Raw genomic sequence first — 24,227 nt, forward strand, 5'->3', positions numbered from 1 at the left:
CTGGCTTCTGCTCGTGTTACGTTTCTGTATGTGCAATTTCTAATGCCTTATCATTCAGATACTGAACAGGAGGAAAGTCCAAATCGTTATCCTGCTGCTTGCATTGTATCAGTTAATCACATCATAAATCTGAAACCGAATGACCAAAGTCAGACATTTTTAAGTCCAGCTGCAAGTAGTACATGCCCACCTTTTCACACTGAAATAATGACTTTTAAAAGTGCTTACCTTTGAATGGATCCCCCCTTAGGCCTATGCATGTTGCATGGCCTTGGAGGATTAAATTTGGAACCAATTTTGTTGGGTTTGGAAAAGGGAAATCCAAGTTCAAATCCTGGGTCAACCATTATGTTCACCTTGCAAAGTTGTCTTGAGGGTAAATGCAGGACCAGCGCCAGGGGTTGGCGTTGTTGGGCATCTTCCAAGATGGCACCAGGGATGGGTCCCCACCGTCCCCCACTGCCATACCTCCTGGAGCCCCCTGGCTTTTGCTCCTGTCAAGATAGATCAGCAACGTCCAATGGGCAATTGTGTGGACTCCACAAAGGAAATGACTGGGCAGTGGTATCCGTGGGAAGGCGGGCCCATTCAGAGAGGGAGCTCCATTGAGAGACTCTTGCCCACCAGCACAGGGTGATCATAGTATCAGGACATTTAACTCACAGAATCAGGCACGCAAGAGAACCGCAAGGACCTAGACATCGGAAGACTGTATTGTAAAGGTATGGGATGTGGGCTGCACATTAAAACTAATATAATTAGTCAGAGCAGGTAGACAATCTAGTGTTACACTTAATTGAAAAGTGAAAGCTTTTTTGGTCATGTTTAACAAACTGCAAGAAACTGCTGGCCCATCTATTTCACTAGGAACTTTGCAAAACATTGTCAAGGACTGAGACAATCTTTTCACATGGGTTTGTAAATGCATCATGTTTATGAAATAAATGCTTATTAAAAAAGAAAGAAATGTGATCCATTTATAGAAACTTTGCATTGTGTTAGTGAGTTTGGGAAGGATTGTGCAAGAATATATTCTGATCATTGCTTTATTCTAGGAATGTGTGGAAACATTACTCAACATCTCAGACATTATAGAACAGATACCAAACTGAACTATACTGAATCATTAACGCTTCTAAAAATAAGAGATAATGGAGTGCAGCAGATTTGTAGTTCACAAACTGTTCCCACTGAATAAAAACACAGGACGCAAGCATTGGGTTTTACAAATTTATTTCTAGACTTTTAGGGGAGGTCTTTATTCTTCTTTCTTTTGCTGGAAACTTATCTGTTACAGGTCTGTTGGTGAACATGTGCATTTCAGACCAGTGATGCCAATAAGTACAATATTATTATTTTTAAAAGATACAAATCTGATTTGTGTTGCTTTCTATAGATCGTTATAACAATGTGACAAATAAAGCATCTCTGTTGGCACGTGAACCCGCTTATAAGCATTTGGCCTTTTAGTACATACAATACTTAAAATTTTGCAGTACACGCTGCCGCTTCTCAGTGAGCAACACATAATATAACCAACAACCACTAACTCAATAATCTTGTTTGGTTCAGAGACACAGAGATGCCACAAACAGAAATGTCTGAGGTAAGCAGTAAGAAATGTTCCTGAAATTTGGACAGAATGAATCCAGTCCTCCTGGGTCCTGCGAATGCTAGAAGCCTTACAAGCCTGCTGTCCTTTTCCATTTGAATAAGCTTAGGTAGGATCTTAACTGCGTTTGCCCTCAAAAATGAAGTTCTAATTCTGTTTTGGTTTAGCAGCATACAGGCAACTAGATTATTCTTCACCATACAACTCTGTTAGCTGGCTTACGTAATGAGATTTACAGGTTGTTGTTTGTATTTTTTTTTAAATTAGCATTATGCTATAATTAACATCAACAAAAACCCTAATATATCATAACAGATTAAACACACACAATACTTAAAATTCCAGAAGATAACCTATCATACCGCATGATGATTCCCCAGTGATGGAAAGCATCGGGCATATAAGAGTTATATTATAATGCACCTTTCATATATCAAATGTGGCTAATAACACAGCTTAAAAACTACTATGATAATAAACCCCAGATCAGAAAAAAAAGAATCCACTTTATAAAAAAAACCAAAAAAACAAAACACATAACCAAAAGAACCTGACATTACTCAATCTTCTGAAATGTCTGCTGTTTTAACATTAGCACAAACTAGTTGCAAATCGCGAGACCCATTCAGAATAATGTCCAATGCATTTCAGCTTGCAGTAGAACTATGAGGCATTGTGAACGAACATTAAAACCTGATCTAAACATGGTTAACTGAAGTATGAGGTATTGTGAAGCAGGAACCTTTTTTTGGAATAGAGCAGTAAATCACATTAAGTAAAAATTGATCACATAAAAAAAAATCTACCAAAAATGTCAATAATATAATTTTCTATGAGAAAATTTAAAACCTATAACATGGCAGTATATGACATTGTATAAACGAAAAAAAATGACCACAAAATAGCAGCAAAACACAATGACAAAGATACAGAAAAGCAATGTTAATTTTTCTTTTCAATTCATGCTGGGAATTTATCCATAGCAGCTCAATAAAAAAATGGGAGCGTCCGCTCCCTTTTTTTTTTCCTTTTTAAAACTTTTTTTTTGTTTTTTACAATCAACACCTTAGCGGCAGTTTCTCACATACATTTTGCCATCACATTCTCCTCAAGCATCAACTTCAACAACTATGTCCACGTCCCTTCAGCTACTTTCTACAATAATAATAAAAAAGATACATAGCCAAGATGTGCAAATTTTCTATTTGTAGCTAAATTAAAAAAAAGGAGGGGAAATACACTGGATTAAGAACTTTTCTTTTCAAGTACACCAATTCTACACTTTTAACTATGGCGCTTTCTCGTGGTTATTTTGGAAACATCTGGGCCAAATGTGGTACTATCTTGACACGTCCTCATTTCTTAGTAAGATGAGTTAAAACTGCAACATCAAGGGCAGAAAGATCATTTTGTTTTCTCAGAATCAAGGGGGTGATTTAATTTACAAATTATACTGGCCTTCTGAACATCCTCTGCAATAAATATTCTTTTTAGCCTTAACTATAAATTATATATTTTAGTGTTTAATAGCCTTCAGTTGTACAACATCTAGAGACAATTCTCAAAATATGTGTCCTATAGGTAAACCTTTCAGGCCCCTAAATTTATATTTTTTTCAAAAAAATGAATTGGCACCAAAAGATTTCTAAACATCTCTTCTATTGAAAAGGTTAGGAAGATATCCTGGCAATTTTGTGAATGCAATTTCTCTGACTGGAACACAACCCTTCAGAAAAAAACAACAACCCCACCTTTCCTCACACCATAGTTAAATGCACTTGCTTTGCAATTCTGAGTTTGCACACAAGCACTTTATATATATATTTATATATTTATATATATAATTTCCAAACCATTCCATTTGAAGAAAAAAAAATTCCCACACACAAAAAAAGAAAGTATTTCCTATACCTAATGAACTGAAAGTGCTTTGAAATGGAATGGTTTTAAAACAACAATAATAATAAAGAAGAAGATAAAACTGTGGATTCAACCTGGATATAATTAGGCTGTGTATTGTTTGGGTGAAAACCAGCATGTTTTTGTACACTACAAAAATAGGAAGGTTACAAAAATATATTATATAGCTATTGGAACTTCTCTTTAATGTTGGAACAGAATGTCGGATCTTTTCCTGGCCATGCTAAGCTGGAACCCCTAGAAGCCTTACACACAGGTAATCCACAGGCACAGAAGATTAACATATAATAATGCTGATTGCTAACATATACTAACGTAAAGGTTACATTGAAACCATTTATAAGGTGAAGAGGATAAAAACCTAAGGAGATAAAATAAACATTTACAGATGAATTATAAAGTGACTAAATGCATAAGCAAGCAAGATACAGAAAAGCCTAGAACTGCATTAAAGCTATGCTTTTTAAAGGAAAAAAAACACACACCCAAAACACATATAACCTATCTAAAAAAAACACACCCTCTTCTACTTTAAAAATGGTTGGCTTTTTAATATGCAAGAATCAAATCTAATACCTCCCCTGGAGAGACATTTTGTGTGTGTGTGTGTATGTGTGTGTGTGTTAATGCCTATTTTTACAACATAAAGACAAAAACACTTTAATATATAAAAAACTAATTGATTATTATTGTATAAAATCTTCTATTTTTGTAGCACAAACCCCTGGAGATCATGCAAATACTATTTTTTTTTTCTTTTTAAGACGGTTGAGAGTGAAGGGGGGGTTGTCTGTTAAGAGTCACAAAGGGTAGGAAGGGATAGCGAAGAAAAGAATGAATGACATTTTCCCTTCTGGTATAAAAAGTCCTGGAGAAAAGCTTTTCCTGGGTGGGGGGTGGGAGGGGCAGGGGGAGAAGATCCTGATTCCACTTCCTTCTCAGATGCCCTTTCGTTGTTTGCTGGTACTGCCAAGCAAACCCAACTGCAGAAGTCCTCCTTAAATATTCACATCTCTAACATCAGTGGGTGTGCAGGAAAGATCAGCTTCATCTTCAACAGTCTTTGTTTCTGAAGATATGTTGTGTTGCTGTGCCTGGCGTAGACTAGATTCAAGGAGGGATTCAATCTGTTCTTGGCAAGCTCGTAAACAATCCTGCGAAAGTTTAAGAGAAGGGGAAAACTCTTTAGCAAAACAGAGAGAAGTGTGCACAGCCAAATAGCTTATCCCTAGAAAGCAAATAAACAAATGGAAAAGAGTGAGTCATAAATAAGCCATAATAATACAGAAGTGGCCACCACTGTGTTCTCAAACTCAAAAGCCCAATGCATGTGATGTAGATATGAATTTGGAGGTGGGAAGAAACAGGAGACTGCCTAGTGACCCTGGCCCCTGATATACATTATTTCATTTATTCCTTCTATCCTGCTTTCCTTCCCCAAGGGAAGCCCAAAGCAGCTAACAACCAACAACTCAATTCACACAAAATATCGAAATAATGAATACAGGTAGCAACCGTTTTGGGCGTGCCTGATATGTGTGCAACCCCCGCAGACCAGGTGATTCACTTGAATCACCTGGCTCTTGCAGCACCAAAAGACGTGCTCCTTTTGGTGCTGCGCAAGCCAGGTGATTCGCAGGGCCCTGCAGCACCAAAAGCCATGCATCTTTTAGTTCTGTGCTGCCCCACATAACAGCTGACTGATGCGGCATTGCAGCCGTGCCAGCCGGTTAAGAGAGGTTAGGTGCCAAACCTGGCACCCAGATGTCTCCACTTCCTTGCAAAAGGCTGGATGCCAGTTGCGGAATGCAACTTCTGCACCTGCACATAGAACTTCAAAGTCACCCAAGGCTGAAGACGCAGGTACCACCCAAAGCAGAGGGTGCAAGTGTTCATTTCCATAAAATGTCACCACTAATTAATCTAAATGGCCCACAGCTATTATTCTCAGCAGAAAAGCCAGTAAGCAAGCAGACCAATGGATCATCTTCTCTAGGTCTCCTTACAGTACAGAAGTATCATCAACAGCTATGAAGATTCACCAGCTGTGCTTTGAGGCTTTAGCTTTCTTTCTGAGGGTGCTCAGACCTGGGCTTCCCCAGTCAGCTCAAAGGAAGTAGCTCCTTTGCACTTGCAACTCAATGAGTAAAGAAGCCTTCCTGTGGAGTAGGGGTCGGATATCCCTAGCCCTCCAGGCCACAGGGAACTGTTGGGACTCCAGTTCTCATCAGCCTCACCAGCATTGCTCATGGCTAGAGATGATGGCAATTATAGTCCAGCAATGTTTGGAGGACCAGTCTACCCACCCCTTCCCCTCCTGTAGTGCACAACCCAGTCAATAAACAAATCTAAGAGAGAGCCTGAACTTTGAATCACTGTCCATATTTGATGTGTGAGCCTTAAGTTCTCGTTGCAGACATAGGCTTATTTGGGCAAATGTATTCTGAAGTGAAAACTTAATGTGACGCTAGGCATATTGAATAATTCCGCATGAAGCCCAGAGCCATCTTTAGTTTCCCATTCAATGGCTATTATAATATATGCCATTGGTTTTCAACTGATGCATCGGGACAGAGTACCAGAGTATGGCCTGATCTAAAGTAGCAGAAGCAAACAGATAGTAAAAAGTTAAGAAATCCATGTTTGGGTTAAAGGTGGGTTTCTCATCTGAAATGGCTGAAGACTATGAATTTCATATATACAACATGAACTAGGCCATTTCATGTATACAACAGAGGTCAGAATGAATAGAAAGCTATCAACATATAGGGTCCCCCCCAGTAGTTCAATGGTAAGCATCCATTGCTGTCTAGCTACAGGAAGGGCTTTAAAGAATACATAAATCTTAAAGTTCATAGCTGATGGAGCAAGGTATTTTGTTGAATGCCGGCAGTGTAAACACAGCCTACTGAACTTAACATACTCTGACAATATGGCAAACTTTTCTATTTTGAAAATACTACCCAGAGCCCCTTTATTGTATTTTATATGGCAACCACTTAGTACTCATCCACACTGTCTGCAAGGAAAATGCACTGAGAGAGGATATATTAGGCGATTTGGAAACGTTTGAACAGTGTAAGAACAGCAAATAGGTGAGTTTTGACGTCTTAAGAAGAGTAACAAATTGATTGCGGCATGAACTTTGGGTGCCAAAGGTCTCTTCCTTGTTGTTTCTGCAACAAACTAACATGGCTACTTTTCTGGAATTGATCCCAAAAGGATCAGCCATGCCAACTAGGAATTAAGAATGGAATGAGACCTGGTAGATCACCAACACATGCATCCCTATGTGTTGGTGGGACACCTTCTTCAGTGCCAAGTGCTTTAAATAGGCAAAACAAACAATCCCACAGCAGTCTGCCGAAATTCCTTTGGCTCACTGTTTACTCCTGTCTTTCTAACAAACATCGCGAAAGCTTTTTTCAATATGTTTAACTCTGTGTATTAAGAACTTTGAAGTTTCCTTTTGGGATTGCCTTTTCTGATTTAACCTATGACATGTGCTAGCCCTTGCGGTGAAACCAGTCTTCCATGATAAATTGCCGTCAAAAGTGTTAGGATGTGCATGACTGAGAATGAATGTTGTTTTCCTGAGATGGTGACCTGCCTGCTGTTTTCTTTATTTTCCTGTTTCAATTCTGCCTTCATTCAGAAGCTTCTTGTGTGATCTACTAGCTTTTCACTGATTCCGCTGCCACAAGAACCTTCTCTACCACATGGCATTTGGGGGGTAAAATAAGATTAAAAACCCAAGCAAACAATTCTCTGCAAGCCTCTTCTGAGAGAGAGGGAGGTTAATCCTACCTCTAAGCAGATCAGACCATCAGTTACAGCTCACTGAAAACAAATAACCTTTGACCTTTACTGGTTTAAACTCTAGTGTAATATTTCCTCTTGACAGAGAGACAGTATTTTAAATTGCAAAAAGAAACACCCTCTATCCTAAAGCAATTATGCCATAGGCACCCAACACAGCACTGGCTTTTCCTAATAGATACGAATATGGTGTTTCCATGGTGTGAAATGCCTACTCTGATCCCACACATTCTTATTTAACCCAAATAAGAAATATAAAAAGAAATATATAGGCTTTTCCACAAGGGTTTTAAAAACATATTCTATCACTTTCAGAAAGTTTGGGGAAAGTTGTGAGTTTGATTCAACCATAACTGAACAGTACAGTCAACAACTCCATACTGAATGAAAGCATATCACATTTTTCTCATAATTCAAATGCTGGCCACTCACCTGTAATACACTCATCACTTGAAAGTCCCCTGTTGGGATTCTGTTAAACTGAGTGGCCAGACCAATTCCACCTATCGGGAGTTGTTCCCAACCTGGTGAGATCCAGGTGTTTTGAACACCAACTCGCATCAGCCCCAGTCTGTAGGGCTGTGCTGGATGGAATTGGTGGAAGCTGTAGTCCACAACACCTGCAGGGCGCAAGGTTGGGGAAAGCTTACCTATAACACTTAAGAGGAACTCGTATTGTCACACACACACACACACACACACACAATTAACAACCAAGAAAGCATGATCAAACCTACAGACGTAGTCAGAGTTCTAAACAAAGACCTCTGGCGTACACAAATTCCAGCTGCTCCAAGGGGGCACAGGTCTTACCCCTAAATTCATGCTGTAGTTTCCAAAACTCAGCATGACATCAGGGACAATCCCCAGCCCCTGCCCACCTCTACGCACAGTAAGCATGCAGTTCATTTCTGTCACAGACTTCCAATATGGCAGTCGCATCTTACAACTACAGCGTTGACAGAGACTAGCCCCAAACTCTTCTTAGGCTTGGAAGTGAGGAACACAACGGTCTCAGCAGTTGTCGTCGTCATCATCATCATCATCCCTACTACTATTATTTATTTATCTATCCTTTTCCCTGATGGGGACTCATGCTGTGAAGGTGCTTGAAAACGCAGTGTGATGTAGCCCCCACTTCTGCTCTTGGATTTGGAAATCATCACACAGACAAACACATGCCCACCAGAAGATGCCATTGAAGCAAATTGCAATGTTGGAATGGTAATAAGAAGGATCTCCTGGATTAGGCCAGTGGCCCACCTAGCCTAGCATCCTGTTCTCAAAGTGGCCAACTGGAAGCCTGTGGGAAACAAGCAGATACCTGAGCACAACATTCCCCCGTCCTAGAACTCTGGTATTCAGAAGCATACTGCCTCAGTCAGTGGTGCTAGAACACAGCCATCCATAAATTTGTCTAATCCTCTTTTAAAGCCATCTGAGTTGATGGCCACCCCTGCTTCTTGTGGCAGCGAATTCCATGGTGGGATCCCTACCCCCTTCTCCAGCTCCAAAGGCCAGCTGGGGCCTGCTCTTGTCATGTTGAGTTTCCAAAGTGCAGTCCAATTGTGGAGCTGATACCACAACACCTTCCCAGGATTTGGGCTGGAGGAATGCTGAAGCTCATCAAGCTTGCTAGAGAGTGACTAGACACTCACAAGCTTTGTAAAAACAAACAAAAACTGGGCGCATAGCACATATGGTTTCAGGGATTGTGACCAAAAGATTCATTGTCACTGGAGGGGACCTGCAAATTTTAGCTCCACATTGCTTTTTCTCCCCAGTGATTACTGGCAAGTCTTTCAGCAGATGCAAGGAACTCAAGAGTTGGTACTGATGTCTGAAACTCAATTTTGAGCTTTGGAACCAACTAGAACCTTGCTGTTTCTGGCCTTTCCTTCCCAATGCTTGACATGAATGTCAAGGGAGTAACCATGTGCCAGACACTGTGGAATCTCAAAAGAAGCAAGCAAAACCCATGCTGCATCCCATCTTCTCCAAAGCCTAGTAGTGTGAACAGTGTAGGGCTGCCGTACGTCCATAATTTCCCGAGCATAGCTGGAATACGGCAGTCAGAAACTGTCAGGGTGGAAATCACTGGAATGTATGGCAAGCTCAACAACTTTGCCAAAGACAACTTTTTGTGTCTGGATTTTTACTTTTTGAAATATGGCAACCTAGAAGTGGGACATGAGCCAACCCCCCATTTACATTTTCTTTGCATGCCACAGAACATGGGGGAGGGTGTTGCACTAGCTGGCATAAAGCCAGTTTCCTTTCCCCTACATGGCAAACTCAGATTATGCTTTTGGAATCCTGTTCCTTAGAAAGTAATATATATTTGGTTGCATTGGACTAGAACTGCCTAGTTTTGAATTATTGGCACTGTCAATCGATAGTGGCATTAGAACGGAACCTGTGTATTATGGGAATTGTAGTCCAACAACCTTTAGAGGGCATCAGATTGGGGAAAGTTTACTTAGTGCTTGTTCAGTCCAGGCCTGAGAGTTGTGAGCAAATGAGTGTGCTCTACTAACATAAAGACATAACTTTTTACTATAACTAAGCTGTGATCAGGGTGTGTGTCAGTCAATTTGGGATTTGGTTATCAAAGAAAAGTAACAGAGACAACTTAAGAATCCTGCAATATTGCCTGGTCCACTGTGGTTACAGACGAGATGCTCCCAGTGTGAAGCCAAACAAATTCCAATGTATTTAACAGACAGCATCAAAAACAAATTGAATGTAGAAATTTTCTGGCCTTGAAATGAATGTCGGGAACAGAGCCGATGGAAGACAGCCCAAGAGTCTAATGGTGGCTATCTGACTTCTAATTACCACTGATCAAAAGCAAAATGGGAAATTGGACTCCTACCAAAATGAACCATAAAGGAATTTCAGTCAGTTGCTATTAATTTTAGTTTTTTCTTGGTTAAAGGTAAAAAATTACCGTAACCATATTATATATATTTTTTAATCCTCTAGGTCATCTATTCCAGCCAAGAATTTTAAGTATATTTTACGATGTTCAAATGAAATGAAATGAAATGTTGATCTCTGTGGTTTTTAAACTTTAAAGTTCACAACTGTGTGACACATTATGAAAACCAATGCACTTGTAGAAGATAAAGTGCAAGTTCTATGTTAAGCAACCCAGAAAAACTTGGGACGTCTAGCCCGACTTTGTGCCCTTCTGATTTTCAGGCTGCAACTCCCATCCATCTGATGATTATGGAGCATCAGCCTCAGCCACGAATGGTGGCAGCTGTGGAAGGCCACAAGTTAGCTGGTCCCCTGTGCAGACAATGGAACAGTGGTATGACTTGGTTAAAGGCAGGTTGCCATGTTCCTAGTTCAGAAGCTGCTATTGGATAAAAACTTAGCTTGAAAAGGGGAGGCAGCACTGACATTCAGCCCCTACTGCCAAAGGGTAGTAAGCTTCAAAAGCTGATATATATTTTTTAACAGAATAACCCCATTTTTCTTTTGTCCACTGCATTTTTAGAACACCATACTCTTTCTTGGAGACACCTAAAAACAATTCAAAAGTATGACAACATAAAATTCAGTAGACCAGAATTATGTACAAACACATCAAGCCATTTCTTTTTACAAAAGAATATCCATGGAACCTCAGAGATTTTTAAGAATGCGTTTCTACATAATGCTCATGAGCCAAATTTTATAATAGAATTGCTTGAATCACACTCTTGTCTGTAGCTGTGTCTAATGATGAACAGAGTAACTCAAAATGCAGGAGGCAAGAAATGGAGTGCTTCTGTAAATAAACAAACCACAAGCCCTTTTCTCTAGCACCTTTTGAGGTTCACCTCCTTTCTGTGGTCAGGAAAATTTAGTCCCAGTGCATACTGAACAGAGTTCTCTGGATCATAGCTCTTTTGAAAGACACTGGTGGGTTGAATCCAAAGAATAGAAAATCTTTGGAAAGCAGCTGTGATTGCTATTCCCAAGGGCTTGGACAAGTGCTAACAGAAAGAATTGCACTGTGCTGTAGGCACTAGGCTCCATAGTTTTCTTGGGATTCTGTTTGTGCAACAGTTTTGGCAAGTAACCAAACATATTTCCTGTGTAAGGTGTAAAGGTAAAGGTAAAGGACTCCTGGATGATTAAATCCAGTCAAAGGTGACTATGGGGTGCAGTGCCGAAGTCGCTTCAGGCTGAGGGAGCTGGGCTGGCGTTTGTCCACAGACAGCTTTCCAGGTCATGTGGCCAGCATGACTAAACCGCTTCTGATAGAAGCCAGAGAGTGCACAGAAACACCGTTTACCTTCCCACCGCAGTGGTACCTATTTATCTACTTGCACTGGTGTGCTTTCGAACTGCTAGGTTGGCAGGAGCTGGGACAGAGCAACGGAAGCTCCCCCTGTCGTCCGGATTTGAACCGCCAACCTTCCAATCGGCAAGCCCAAATGGCTCAGTCTGGTTTAGACCACAGCACCACCCGCTCCCCTATTTCCTGTGTAACACTCCAGTGTGATGTGTAAAACGATCCTTCCGTGAGCGAAAGCCACCTTCCACATGCAAAAGAGGACCTTTGGATCCAAAGCATTGTTTTCAATCATAAAAATCCCTCTTTCTGAGAAAAGCTCAGATATTGACCAAACCACAGAAGAATGCATTGTTTCACCTGATTCAGAGGTCCACAATGCAATAGACTCCAGTTCCATCTTATGCAAGAAAAGATGCTTAAATATAATTTCCTTTAAAATCACGATCGGTGTGGGATAGCAGGTCATTCAACTGCTAAGTCAAATGTATTGCACTGGACAGAGACAAAGTACAGTGGAGAACCTACTTTGTTCATAGGTAGACAAGACTGCAATTCAGGTATTAAAGCCAACAAGTTTACCACACAAATGGAGAGACAGCAGAGGCAAGGGCACTAACTCTAACCCCCACTGGGCTTCAAGAGTTTGAGTTCAACATCCTGCAGTAGAGACCCTGCTCTTCCTAAGGCATGCTCCCTAAGCAATGTATATCCTGGAAAATTGAGGTTCTACATTGCTGAGGGAGCCTCCATGTCTTGACAGCCACCCTCAAAACTTGTGGAGAGCAAATGGGAAAGGGTGGAGGAAATGTGCACATCCCTGCTCTCCTCATTCACATGTTCTACTTATTTGTGAGTTCAACATCTGTATAAGGCTTACACCACCTTGTTTCAACATTTGAAATGAAGCCAATACTTCAGGGGTGAATTTAGACCTGGTGCCACTGAAGCGCTTCAGGTGCACTCTTCAAGCTGAAGTTGTGCCACTGAAATCAAGCAGTTTTGAGCATAACAAGAGGACTCAATCCACCTAGCACTACCACAAAACATACCCTTCATTCAAGGCAACGGGGGCTCATGTGTGAGGTCTGCAAAGGCTTCACAAAAATGAGGAGAGTAGATCAGGCTCAGGTAAACTGCATCCTGCAACCCTGACACTAAATGTAAGTTAGCACTGCCTTCAATGAAGCGTTCTTTCTGCAAAACAAGACACAGCTCTGTGGTGCTTTCTTTAGCTCCTAATCTGGCATCAAATCAAAAGTAGGCAGGATGTGATTTAAAAGAACCTAGTGCCAATATGGCTTCTGCAGGCTGCTTTTCTCAAACTGCCTTCACTATTCTCTCTCTCTCTCTCTTGCTATGCAGGCAGATGATGGATCAGCGTAGGCATCTATGTAGCTTGCACTGAATACATCCAATCCTGAAAAAAGACTGCCTATAGCCAAAACTTTAGCAGCATGAAAGACAAATAAAAAAACAACATCATGAACCCATGTAGAATGCAACGGTGAAGCAAGCATTTGCAATCAAAATACCGCAATATTCCATTCATTATGAAGTCTCAGGACGTTAAGGAACCTCGTTGTAATTGCGACAGCTCTCGTTTCTGCACTCTTATATTTTCTATATATTTATGGACATATGAAACAAGGAATGTTTTAGCCGAGCCTCCAAGATTTGGTTGCAAGCCTCTGGGCTGACTTTATTTGACTCATTGTTGGTGCTTGGAGACCTCACAAGAACCTTTTTCAAGCATCTTTTTATGGGGCTTTCGCATTGTTCCAACACAAAGCTAAACTCTGCCCCAACTTCACACACCATTAGGGCATGGATCATTGACTTTAGGTCTTCCTTGTAGGCTCCCTTCCTGCCCATTCATTCATGAAAGGTTTATTGCTCTCTAGTTACTGATGAGCATCTCCAGGAAGCTGCGGGGCAAAAAAGAAGAGTCCTATGAGGACCATCTACCTTTTCACGAAATAATGGGGCAAACTTTTTTCAAAAAAGAAAACCAGCTGGGATGGGGAGGGCTTGGAATAAAGTGCAGGTTTACCTTGTTGTAAACCATTAAAATTCTGTTAATATCCTCCCCCCCAAAAAAAACCATTTAGCAATATAAAGAATCTCAGGAGTGGTTAAAAAAAGAGAGAAAGCTAAATGGTATCATTGAGTCTGTTCACCACAATCACTAGTTCCTTGACTTACTTCAAAGAGCACTTGTCCACACAATTTAATTATCTATAGATCAAATCAACAGAGCCTCTGAACTTGTCCTCTTAAGAGTTTCTCCTTTCCTTTCTTGGTATTTCTTCATTGAAAGGCTTGGAACTAGTGGTAGCCTTCAGTCCACACAAGACATAAAGCACACTTTTGGGTACTAATGTAGACAATAAATAACTGAAGATGAAGAAGGTGACAGATGCGAAGCAACTTTTGAGCCTTGCTTTGATTTGAGGCCCACAAACAGAATAGATGCCGCATCCAGGAGGCACCATGACTACGGATCAAGCATCACTTACCGGGTCACATTTGATGACTTTCGAGAGGAAATGTGTGAGGCATTGGTAAGAGAGGAAAGCGTTGGTGTTTCCAAGGTGAAGGCCTTGCACAGCAGCTACCACACTACCAGCTGCAATCATGGAAGGTGGATTTGAAATAAACTTAACATCTGTTGGGGGGAAAAACAAAGAAATAGAAGTGAGCTTGCATATACATACCACCCTACGCTCACGGGTGCAAATAAAGGAAGCTTACCCAGTGACCAAAGGTTTCCAATGTGCAGGCGCTAAGGTGGCTTAACAGAGCATGTCCATGTGGACATATATGCGTCTAGGCTTAGCTTACTGCTTTTCTTACAGCATCTCTTGGAACATTTTTTGGCCCATTTCTGTGAACAGTCCCATGAAAACCAACCTGCCTTTATATTCACCCATGCAATTGTTTCCTTCAACGATATGTGTTGGTATTAGCATCCATGTTCTGTTTGCAAGCCTCCCATAGACATATGGTCAGCCACTGTGATGGACATGCTGATGGACTAAACTGGCCTTTGGCCTAATCCATCAGAGCTCTTCTTAAAATCCCATGTAGTTGCATAGATTTGGGGCTTTGTGGTGCTTTATTGCACTAAAGGCTGTAGCAATTCCTTTGAAACTGGACCACCACCTTGCATTCTATTGTTTTACAGGATGGTTCAGTCTCCGGCAGCTAAAAAACACACACATTCATCATCAGATGATGCGTTTGCAAGCAAAGCCAGTATAGAATCCTGGTTTCAACACTGTTCCGAGAGAGCACACTTAAGAGGGTTTTCTAATTTTCTGTCCAAGTGGTTTCATATAATAAATCTACGCAGAACAGCATCCAACAGCCCAAATGTATACTTTTTTTAAGCACTGCTGAGTCCAATGAGATTAAGTCTGAAGTGAATGGGACTGCAGTTCAAGGCTCCAATCCTCCATTAAACATACTTCTGACCGTATACACTTAGACCAAAAATCTTACTCTTTCTAATAAAGGTGGAAACCTGAACCCCACATATACAAGAACTTCACCACTGCAGTGAAATAGAGAAATCGGATGTAAATGGGCACTTCCTCTGGTAAATGTTTTGCTTCAACCTTTCCCTTATCTGTGACTGCCTTCCATCCTGGCAATGGGGACTTAATGTAAATGTGGCATAGCTAAGTGAAGGGGGTCCCAGGAACTGGCAGACAATAAGCTACATTCTGATATGACACCATGCTGACAAGAGCCTGGGCCCGCTTCCAGACTGCATTGCTGTAGGTCTTGTGGCAAAGCCACTCCCCATGATTGCTTGGCCTACAGCTGCCATAGAGAATGTTACAGCAACAAAAAAGCAATCATTTACATTCTGAGGCTAAGACTCCTTCTAAGCAGGCATGTTTGATCCAAGCCTGCATTTGACCATGACCAGGAATTAAGAGAGGGAAAACATGCTTCAATATCTGATTGTCAGGATGAAAGCAGAAAAATGCCAACCTATGTACATCAACTTAGGAAACGCTCCCAGCAGCTTGGAGGCAATCCATCTGCTCACCTACAAACCCCAAAGAATCTAAAGAATTGCAATTTCCCTTCCAATAGTCGACTATGCTAAACACGTTCTTAAAATCTTAAATATTTTAAATTGTGATTTGCAGCTGCTCTTCAGGAAAACCAGTGCGAGAATATTTTATCAGCAAAATCACCTCCAGGACTGTGTAAAAGTCATTTCTTTCGCATTCCTTGTTAAACACAATGGCTTGCATTCAATTAAGTCTTATTAGGAGTAGATCCACTGAAAATACCTTAGTTTGTCATGTCCCTTAAGATCAATAGGGCTACTGTGAGTATCCCTATACTACTGTACTAACCAATATTAGCATCTTATTCCAATTTAAAATGTTGACAATAGGGCAATATGCCCTTTTAAAAGATTGGGAGATGAGAGATAGTTGGTAGATCATGAGACTCAATCTCAGGTTTGTTGTTGAGGGAAAACACAATTCAGGAGCATTTGCACACTGCGGTGCAGAGCAACACACCTTTAAATGCTCAAAGCATCAACTCTTAAATGATCCCCTAAGACATGGACTATATGTATTGCTATTTAAACACTATGCCATGTTGCCTGAGATTACCTTCCTACCTTTCATTTTTACAAAGACCTGTAATATTTGCTAAAAGTATGCATAAGTGCATACCTCTGACACTAGGCATCAATAAATTTTCAACATCAGCACAGAAATGACCACCCTTATCTGGCATTTTGACTTCTACATCACCCAGACTTGATTTTTTCTTCCAATCTTGGAAACTTTGCTTTTTTCAATTTGGAATGAGGGCCCCACCTTTAAAACAAAACAAAAACAAAAACCCCAACTCCAAAATGGGCAAAGTGATCATGAGATCATTCAAAGAGTAGCAAGTTTGGGAATGCACAAAGTACTTCCTTTTAAAGTGGCGAGAAAAAAGGAAGAGGAATTCCTTGTCACACCCTCTTTCTTCCCAAGGTGGAAAAGCAATAATGAAGTTTAAATGACCAGTTTGTGCCTGTCCCTATAACCACTCTAGACAAGCGGCATGGATAGACTTTTTGTTGCGACACAACAAGGAATTATTTGTGGCAGAGACCACTAATTTCAGCATATTAATCAGGGGGCCCCTCTCGGCTGTAATTGGATGCTCCCAAGGGAAGAGTGTGGCATCATTGTCAGCCTCCATTGCCTCATCTTGCGCTATTGAGCGCTCAGGAACAAGGGGGCTTCGGTGAGATGAATTAGACCTGACACAGCTACAATGGGGAAGGGGGCCCCTCAATTGAAGCACACATCCCCAGTAGCCTATCTGAGACTTCATCCAAAAAGAATAAACAACTTCAGTGTTGTTAAAAGGAGAGGGGGGGGAGGAAAGAGGAGAGAAAAGAATGCCAGCCACCCTGAAGGGAGGACAAAGCAGGCATCTAGGCGCTGTAGCGCTTAAAAAAAAAAAAATTCCTAACAAGGCAAGTCACCCCCTTTTCCTTTTTAAATGGAGCAGCAATTCCATCCGTCTGGAGAGCTGGGGGCTATGAATGAAAATCTTTTCATTGAGGCAAATCAAAACTCCGAACATAAATCACTGGCTGCGAGATGCAACAGGTTTCAACTGGTCGCATACCTTGAGACTTCCAATTTTAGAAAGGCTCGCAGAATAGGCGAATTGTGGCAAATGCGTTTCAAAGGGAGGGCTTTTCTCCAGCAAAATCACATTAAATAATGATAATAATCCTCCGCGGAAGAAAAGTGGGTGGGGCGGGGCGGAGCAGCAGTGGCAGACCCAATTATGTTTAGACAGCCGGGGGAACAGAATGAAACCCCGAATCTCCCAATATTTGTCCCAATTAATCGTTCTGCTTGTTTAGAGCAGGGCCTTTTCCCTAAGCAGTGGTCTCAGCTTGGATCAATGAAGCTCACTTCATTTGTGTGATCTGTGCCTCCCTTGGCCATGCCAGGGCCCTATTCATTAGGCTAAACAACTCATGGTACCAAGCCTCCCACCACACAAAAGGAGTCTTTGGAGAAAACACATTCAAAACAAAACAAAACAACACACACACACACACGTGAAAGAGAGAGAGAGAGAAATTACAAAGCAAATCCAGTCTGGTTAGACAGAGAGCCGAATGAGGAACATAAAAGGGAATTCCTTTTAGCATCACCTTTGCTTGTAATCTTCTTTATATCTAGAACAAAACCACACTCCTAGAAATCCTCAAATATTTGTTTTATCCTGCCTTCACATCATTTAAACTTTTTCTCCCACTGTTTTAAAGTAAGTAGTTACTGTATATTGCAGTGTCCCCCTAGGAACCTTCCCCTTTTATTCCGCATGAAGTGGAAGTTGTGCTCTAATGGCCAAATGGACCTTTAATTCAATGGGGTTTTGGATGAAGCCTCAGCAGTAGTTAATAAAACAGGGTTTGTAACTCATCCGATGGGCGCTTGGCAAATTAGAATAGCAGAACGAGGAAACAGTAAAAACCAATCCTATCTGTAGCAAGGCCATGCATCCATTTCCAGATCTCTGTCTAAGCAGCCCTCAATTAATTAATTTTCTTTCTTTCTTTCGTTCATTGCCTGTTAAGGATAAATTCACCAACATAAAACCCTATTAAACATTGTTTACTTAGGCAAAATTGCCACTGACTTCATTAGGATTGGGGGTTCCCTTGTTGACCTCCACACGCTTCTTTTAAAAGCCTGCGTAGAACATTTCTGGAAAAGGTTTGCATTCACCAATTCATTTTCTGGTTCTACGTATGGCGTTTAGAACAATGTTTAAGATAGGCCTCTAGACGTGCCTTCTAAACCAGAAACATAACAACACTGACAGCAGATCAAAGAACTTGGCTCTTTGCAAGCCTCCGACCTTTGAACTATTCTTGTTTTCATCACTGTGGAACTGCTGCTGCCAGCGAAATAACCCAGGTTAAACATCCCCATATCCAAAAAGAGGAGGCTGTTTGGGGATAACAAACAAACAAACAGGTTCGAAAACTCACTCTGTGGCCACAAGGCTTGTCTCACCATTGGGACTTGCTAGCTTGCTGTAAACGAATCTCTTTTATATCCAAAAACTTGATTCTTTTTACAGAGCACTCCTGTTCATGTCTACTCAGCGGCAAGTCTCAGTGGAGCTTACTCCCAGGTAACTGTGCTTAAGACTAAAAACTATTTTTTAAAAATAAATAAATGCCCTAATGTTTTTTAAGAGCATGGTGAGGAATGCATTTTCTAGAAGACGCTGAGCTGCATACAGTCCTACAGTTAGGCTCAGGATGAAAGGCGAGATTGAAAAATACTTACAATATTTACATATTTCTCTTTGGAGAGTCTGCGGCTACCTCTCTAAACCAAACCCTGTAGTAGGACAGCCTGTTTAAAACCAGCAAGGGGAGGTGGGGGGGGGAATCTGCTTGTTGTTTTTCTTGGATCTTTCCACCAAATACATCTCAGGTGTGACATCACAAACTGCTGGGCTTTAACCTCAAGCATCAACTTGGATTTTAAATGCAATTCAAGTTTCCAAGCTCAAAGAAGTCTATTCAAGCTCAATTGTCCCATGCCAACCTTGGAAAATTACAAATCACATCTCACCAATATAAACACTCCCAGAATGTATGTAAAAAACACCGGTTTGATCCTCAAGAGTCAACATGGCAGGCTTCCGTTCAAAATAGCTTCGTTGCCCTTTAGCCATTTCCAGATCATTCTTGCCACACTGGAGGAAAACTAATTTATCTCTCCCTTTATTAATATCCACCCCCCTTTCCCCATTTGGCCTGCTGCAAAAAAGCACCAGCTGTGCTACCGTACCTGAACATCAGGAATGCAACAACACATTTCTGATCTCAGACTTCTGCTTGTCGTTTAGGGGGTGAAAGATTGGAATAAGGAATCAAGGAAATGAAACAGCAACAAGGGAAGTGGCAGGGCGGGGGAAGAGTGCTTAAAAGTGCTGGCATGCGCGCACACATACAGAGATTGCCCTTGAAACCCAAAACCAGTCCCCTCTCTATGAAATCCTGGAGCTTTGTCATAGTCTCTGGCTCCTCCCGTGGTTTCGAGCGCACATGGCTTCTGCACAGCACGTGGTCAGCAGGGTGTGGACAGCAGAGACTCAGCTCTTGGTCAGAGAACTTCTACGTTGGGCCCACTTCAACGTCTTTGCTCCTGCCCTCTGCCAGCAGCACTTAAGGATCGGGAAGGGGCGGGAAGAGATTCAATTCTAAATGTTCCAGAGAAAGCGGACACAAACCCTGTGCCCCAATGAGTTTAAAATGGCAAGAACAGCAACAACAAGAGAGGGGGGAAAACAGGTTTCCAAGGCCATCCAGCCCTGAAGCTCTTGGGTAGACCTCTGAGAGCATGACACTCTGCAATTGACAATTAATCTAGCCACTTCCCCCAGGCTGAACAACACTCCGCAAAGCGATTTTCAGCCTCGAAACGGAGAGGAAATGCCTCTTTCTGGCAAACTCACCTTTGGCAAAAGTAATCCGGGTTCTGGAAAAGGAGACACCTGCTTAGTGCATGAGCTAAGCTGAAAATTTAGTGCCCAGTTTTAAAGGGTGCGCCTATGGGATTCTGGGCAGCGGGTAAAGGGAGGAGGGTGTGCTTGCTGGGGTACACAGACACACAACACGCCTTCTGGAGAGTGCAAGGCTCATACCTGTAGCACATAGAGCCACAAAAGTCTGGGCGTGTTTACGGATGATCTGCTTGCTGTCCTCAGCCACAGGCATTTTACTTAGAAAATGTTCAATAAAGTCATGAGGGGTCATGGCAGCCAGATTCCATTTCAGCTTATTCACCAGAAGCAGTTCCATTTGCTACAAGGAGGGTGGGAAGAAAGGAGAGAAAGAGAGAGAGAGAAATGCGATTACAAAGTTCCCTTTATAAGCACATGGAAATGCAGCGTTTGTCGGCCGGGTAGCTATCCTAACACTGTATCCTAAAGTCAGCTTCACTTTAGGTGCCTTGCTTTGTGCAGGAGGGCGAGTTTCGCCAGCAGAAAATGGGCTCTTGCCAAACATGGCAGCAGCCATAATGCCACCGGAGGAGAACAGAAGCAGGCGGGAAAGGTGCCTTTCCACAGGAAAATTACATAATTCTGTTCCCTCTCCCCCCCCCATTCCAGCCCCCCCACCACCCAGCTGCTCCATTAACCAGGCCGGCTGGATGAGTTTCTACCGCAAGAGGGCGCCAGCCACCCATTTTTCCGCCTCTCCCCCATCTTGTTAGTACGTATATTTCTCCTCGTTGTGAGTTAATAATAAGGGTTTAACCTATTAGGGAATTTTCATTCAGTTAATCTACTGCACAATATGGGCTGCAGCAGTCCAGAGGTTGACTTAATACACCGTTGCTAAAAATATTTATTTACTCCCCGCCACAAAAAGAGAAAGAAAAGTGTGCTTAGGATTGCAGCTCAGCAAGTCTGTCTCCTTGACGCATGTTTACTTGGAAATAAATCCTAAGGAGTTCAATAAGGCTCACGCCCCACAAGGAATGTGGAAGGGATATTAGGCACCCCCGGCTTTGTCATTCAGAAATCTCAAGAACCATATTGGGCTTATCTGTTATCTCCATTCAGGCAGTCTAGAACTTTTGTCTGGATAACGCAGGAAGAGCAGCAGGAAGAGCGCAAGCTGCGCAAAGCCAGGCACAGTTCTCAAACCTCAAATGTGAGGCATGGGTTATGAAGGGGATATAAATCTATTTCTTTTCCTTGGTGAGGTTTATTGCTTTGCTTCCCTGATGAAATTAAATAGGAAATTACCAGTAATTCGTTGGGTCTAATGGAGTTATCAGTGTAAATACACAGTTTTTCTGCAGTTAGAGGAATGGTTTCCTTCATTTTCGAAGCCACAAACATGCAGGTAGCTCCCAGCAGTTGCAGGCGGGTTTTCTTGAGGGGTTCAAAGGAGAGATATCGGTCCAAATAGTTCATAGCCAAGGGGAAAACCTCCTCTTCACATTTCTGCTCCTCACAAACCTGCAGGGGAAAGAAAGCCTGTTGAAACCAGCACTTTAAAAAGTAATTTTTTATTAAAAAAAGCTCAAGGAGTTCCCCATGCCTTCTGGTAACCAGCTTGCTTTCAGTGGCTATGAGGTGGTGAAGGGGGAAGAAACAAAACAGATTAAGTGAATTTCCTCGAATAAAAACAAATAAACCGACGAAAGAGTGCAAGAGAAGAAATGAAAGAGAAAGTCGCAAGTTGAGCAAAATGTGGCTTTCGAAAACGTGGTCGGCGTTCCGACAAGAAAAAAGAAAATGGGAGCTTTTGAGGGGGCCCCTATTGAACGGCAAGCCCCCCAAAAAAATTGGGGAAGGGGGTTTCAACCCGTTGGGGGCCACGGCCTAGATGCCCCCTATTGGCTCCCCCTGACTTGGGAGCTGCCGACCCCCGCTTTCGTCGAGACACAAAGGTGGCGTCCAGTAAGGCAGCTGCAAGCCTTTTTCCCCAGACGTCATCTTTTCAAAAAATATTTAAAAATATTTAAAAAATCTGCAGAGCCCCCAAAAGAGTCTGAAAACACCGCGGCGGGGGTCCTTTACCGATCCCCCTTGGGATGAGACCCGGTGGACTCTCCAGGGGGACACCCCGAAGTCAAACTCCAGGGCTCCCCAGTCCTCTTCTCTCACCCTCCCTGAGGAAGCAACGTGCGACATTTGCCAGCGCCCCGGCTTTCAAAAATTAATTAAAAATAGACCGCAAGCCCGCAGGGCTTCGCAAAAGGGCTGAAAATGTAGCCCAGACGCCCCTGGTCCTGATGGGAACCCCCACAAACACGTGTCGCCGACGGAAGGCGAAATTCACACCGGTTTTTGCCGGGCGACCTTGCCGACAAGTTCGTGCAGCAGAAGCATGTCTTCCAAGGGGGAAGCCCAGAGGCTCGCTTCTGCTCCCTGAACAAAGAAAAGTTTCCAGCAGCAACTCCCCAAGATCTGCAAGCCAGGAGCCCGATCCCCTCTGCCCGGGGTCCCCGCGGGAACCCCACTTTCCTCTCCCCCCCTCCCGCGGGCTCCTGCCTTTCTAATTATTAATAAACACTTGGCCTTTGCAATAAAAGAACAAAGATGGCGCATAATACTGGCACGGGGAGCACTTGCATACGTGTCCATGGATATTAATTTAAAATAAAATCCTAGTCCGGTTCATGGCAAGGTTGAAGGGCTGCCGAAGAATCCGGAGGGGGGCATGCTGGGCTCCAGGGATCTGCCGATCCCACCTTTAGGATCCCGCAGAGGCACGAGGAAGGGGGGCGTCTTTCTGAAACTTCCAAAACTCGCTTTCTCCCCTCATTTTTTTTGCACGAATTGACTATATACTGACTCGACAAGCCCCCGGTTATTGTGACAGCGTAAAGGCTGCATTCTGGTTTATCTAGCCCAAGTCTATAGGAAAGAGGGGAAAGGCGTGGAGGGTGGGGGTGGCGGGGGGGGGTAGAGATCAATGCTTCACAGTATGTTTTAGGGTGCAGGAAATTGGAGGGGGGTAAAGAAAGACAGAAAAGAGAGAAAGAGAGACACTGCGACTCCGGAATGGTTTTATTGCGAGAAAGCGCAAGCTTTTGCAAAGCGCGTTTACCAACCTCCAACATCCAAGTGGCCACTATTTTCCTCATATATGGTAAGATCTCCTTCTGCACGCACTTGAAGTAGGAGACCGAGGGCGAGCAGGTCTCCTCTGCTTTCAGCATCGTCTGCAAGACCCTGTCATTGAGCAGGTTGGTGTCTTGGTAGGCTCTCCTGATGGTCTCCACTTCACAGCAGAGCAGCTGATGTTCCATGTCTGCCGCCTCCGCCTCCTGCTTGCTCCTTCTCCTGCAGGCGCAGCTTTGCTCCAAAGGACTGAGTCAGATTCTCTGGCTCTTCCCCTTCCAGGAGTCCCTCAGATGCTGCTTGCTGCTGCTACTGCTGCTACAGCCCTCTGGAGGCTGCAAAACTTTCTAACTTCCAACTAAACTCTCCTGTATGAGTCCCCCCGTGACGTGACTGTTGTTAAGCAGAGATCAAAGCGCGGGGAGAATGCGAAAGAGAAGGGAGAGGGAGAGAAGCCAAAAGCAGGGGGCAGAGCCCTAAAGCCATCCCATAGGCTGCAAGTCCTTCCCCCTTTGCTTAGCGAAGACAGAAGCAGGGCTTTTAATGCAAATGCAAATGAGGACAAGGGCTCGCTTTCTTTCTTTTTCTCCCCCCCCCTTTCGGGGGAAGGAGGGAGAGACAGAGACAGAGAGAGGTGGTGGGGGAAGCCCAAATTGTGTTTCCACTGGATCAGGCAGAATTTTTTAAAAATGGAGAGGGCTCGGGCAGCCGAATGATGAATGAGACTAGGCCACACACAGACACGGACAGGCAGAAGGGGCTCCGGGCTCCTTTTCCAAGGAAGGGACCCCACCGCCACTACGGTGGTTTGGAAGATATCATCTGCGTCGTGGGCCATCCATCGAGGAAACCAGCATTCTTAGCCGTGTTTATTTTTATTTAATTTTTTAAGTTATTATTTTAGAAGGCAACCTCATTTTCTGGATAAGTTGGGAA

General features: G+C 42.8%; 1 protein-coding gene across 1 annotated transcript; it reads right to left on the minus strand.

Moving 5' to 3' along the window:
- Positions 1 to 1,216: 1,216 nt before the first annotated feature.
- On the minus strand, positions 1,217 to 23,709 carry CCND1 (cyclin D1). Its single transcript, XM_035117125.2, has 5 exons — positions 23,282 to 23,709; positions 21,465 to 21,680; positions 20,355 to 20,514; positions 14,159 to 14,307; positions 1,217 to 4,686 (listed from the first exon to the last, which is right to left on the minus strand). Exons 1-5 carry the CDS (start codon positions 23,477 to 23,479, stop codon positions 4,531 to 4,533), a joined length of 879 nt encoding a protein of 292 aa, XP_034973016.1. The 5' UTR covers positions 23,480 to 23,709; the 3' UTR covers positions 1,217 to 4,530.
- Between the last annotated feature and the right edge of the window lie 518 nt (positions 23,710 to 24,227).

Source organism: Zootoca vivipara, chromosome 1 (genome assembly GCF_963506605.1).
Source record: "Zootoca vivipara chromosome 1, rZooViv1.1, whole genome shotgun sequence".
In the NCBI taxonomy this organism is placed as follows: domain Eukaryota; kingdom Metazoa; phylum Chordata; class Lepidosauria; order Squamata; family Lacertidae; genus Zootoca; species Zootoca vivipara.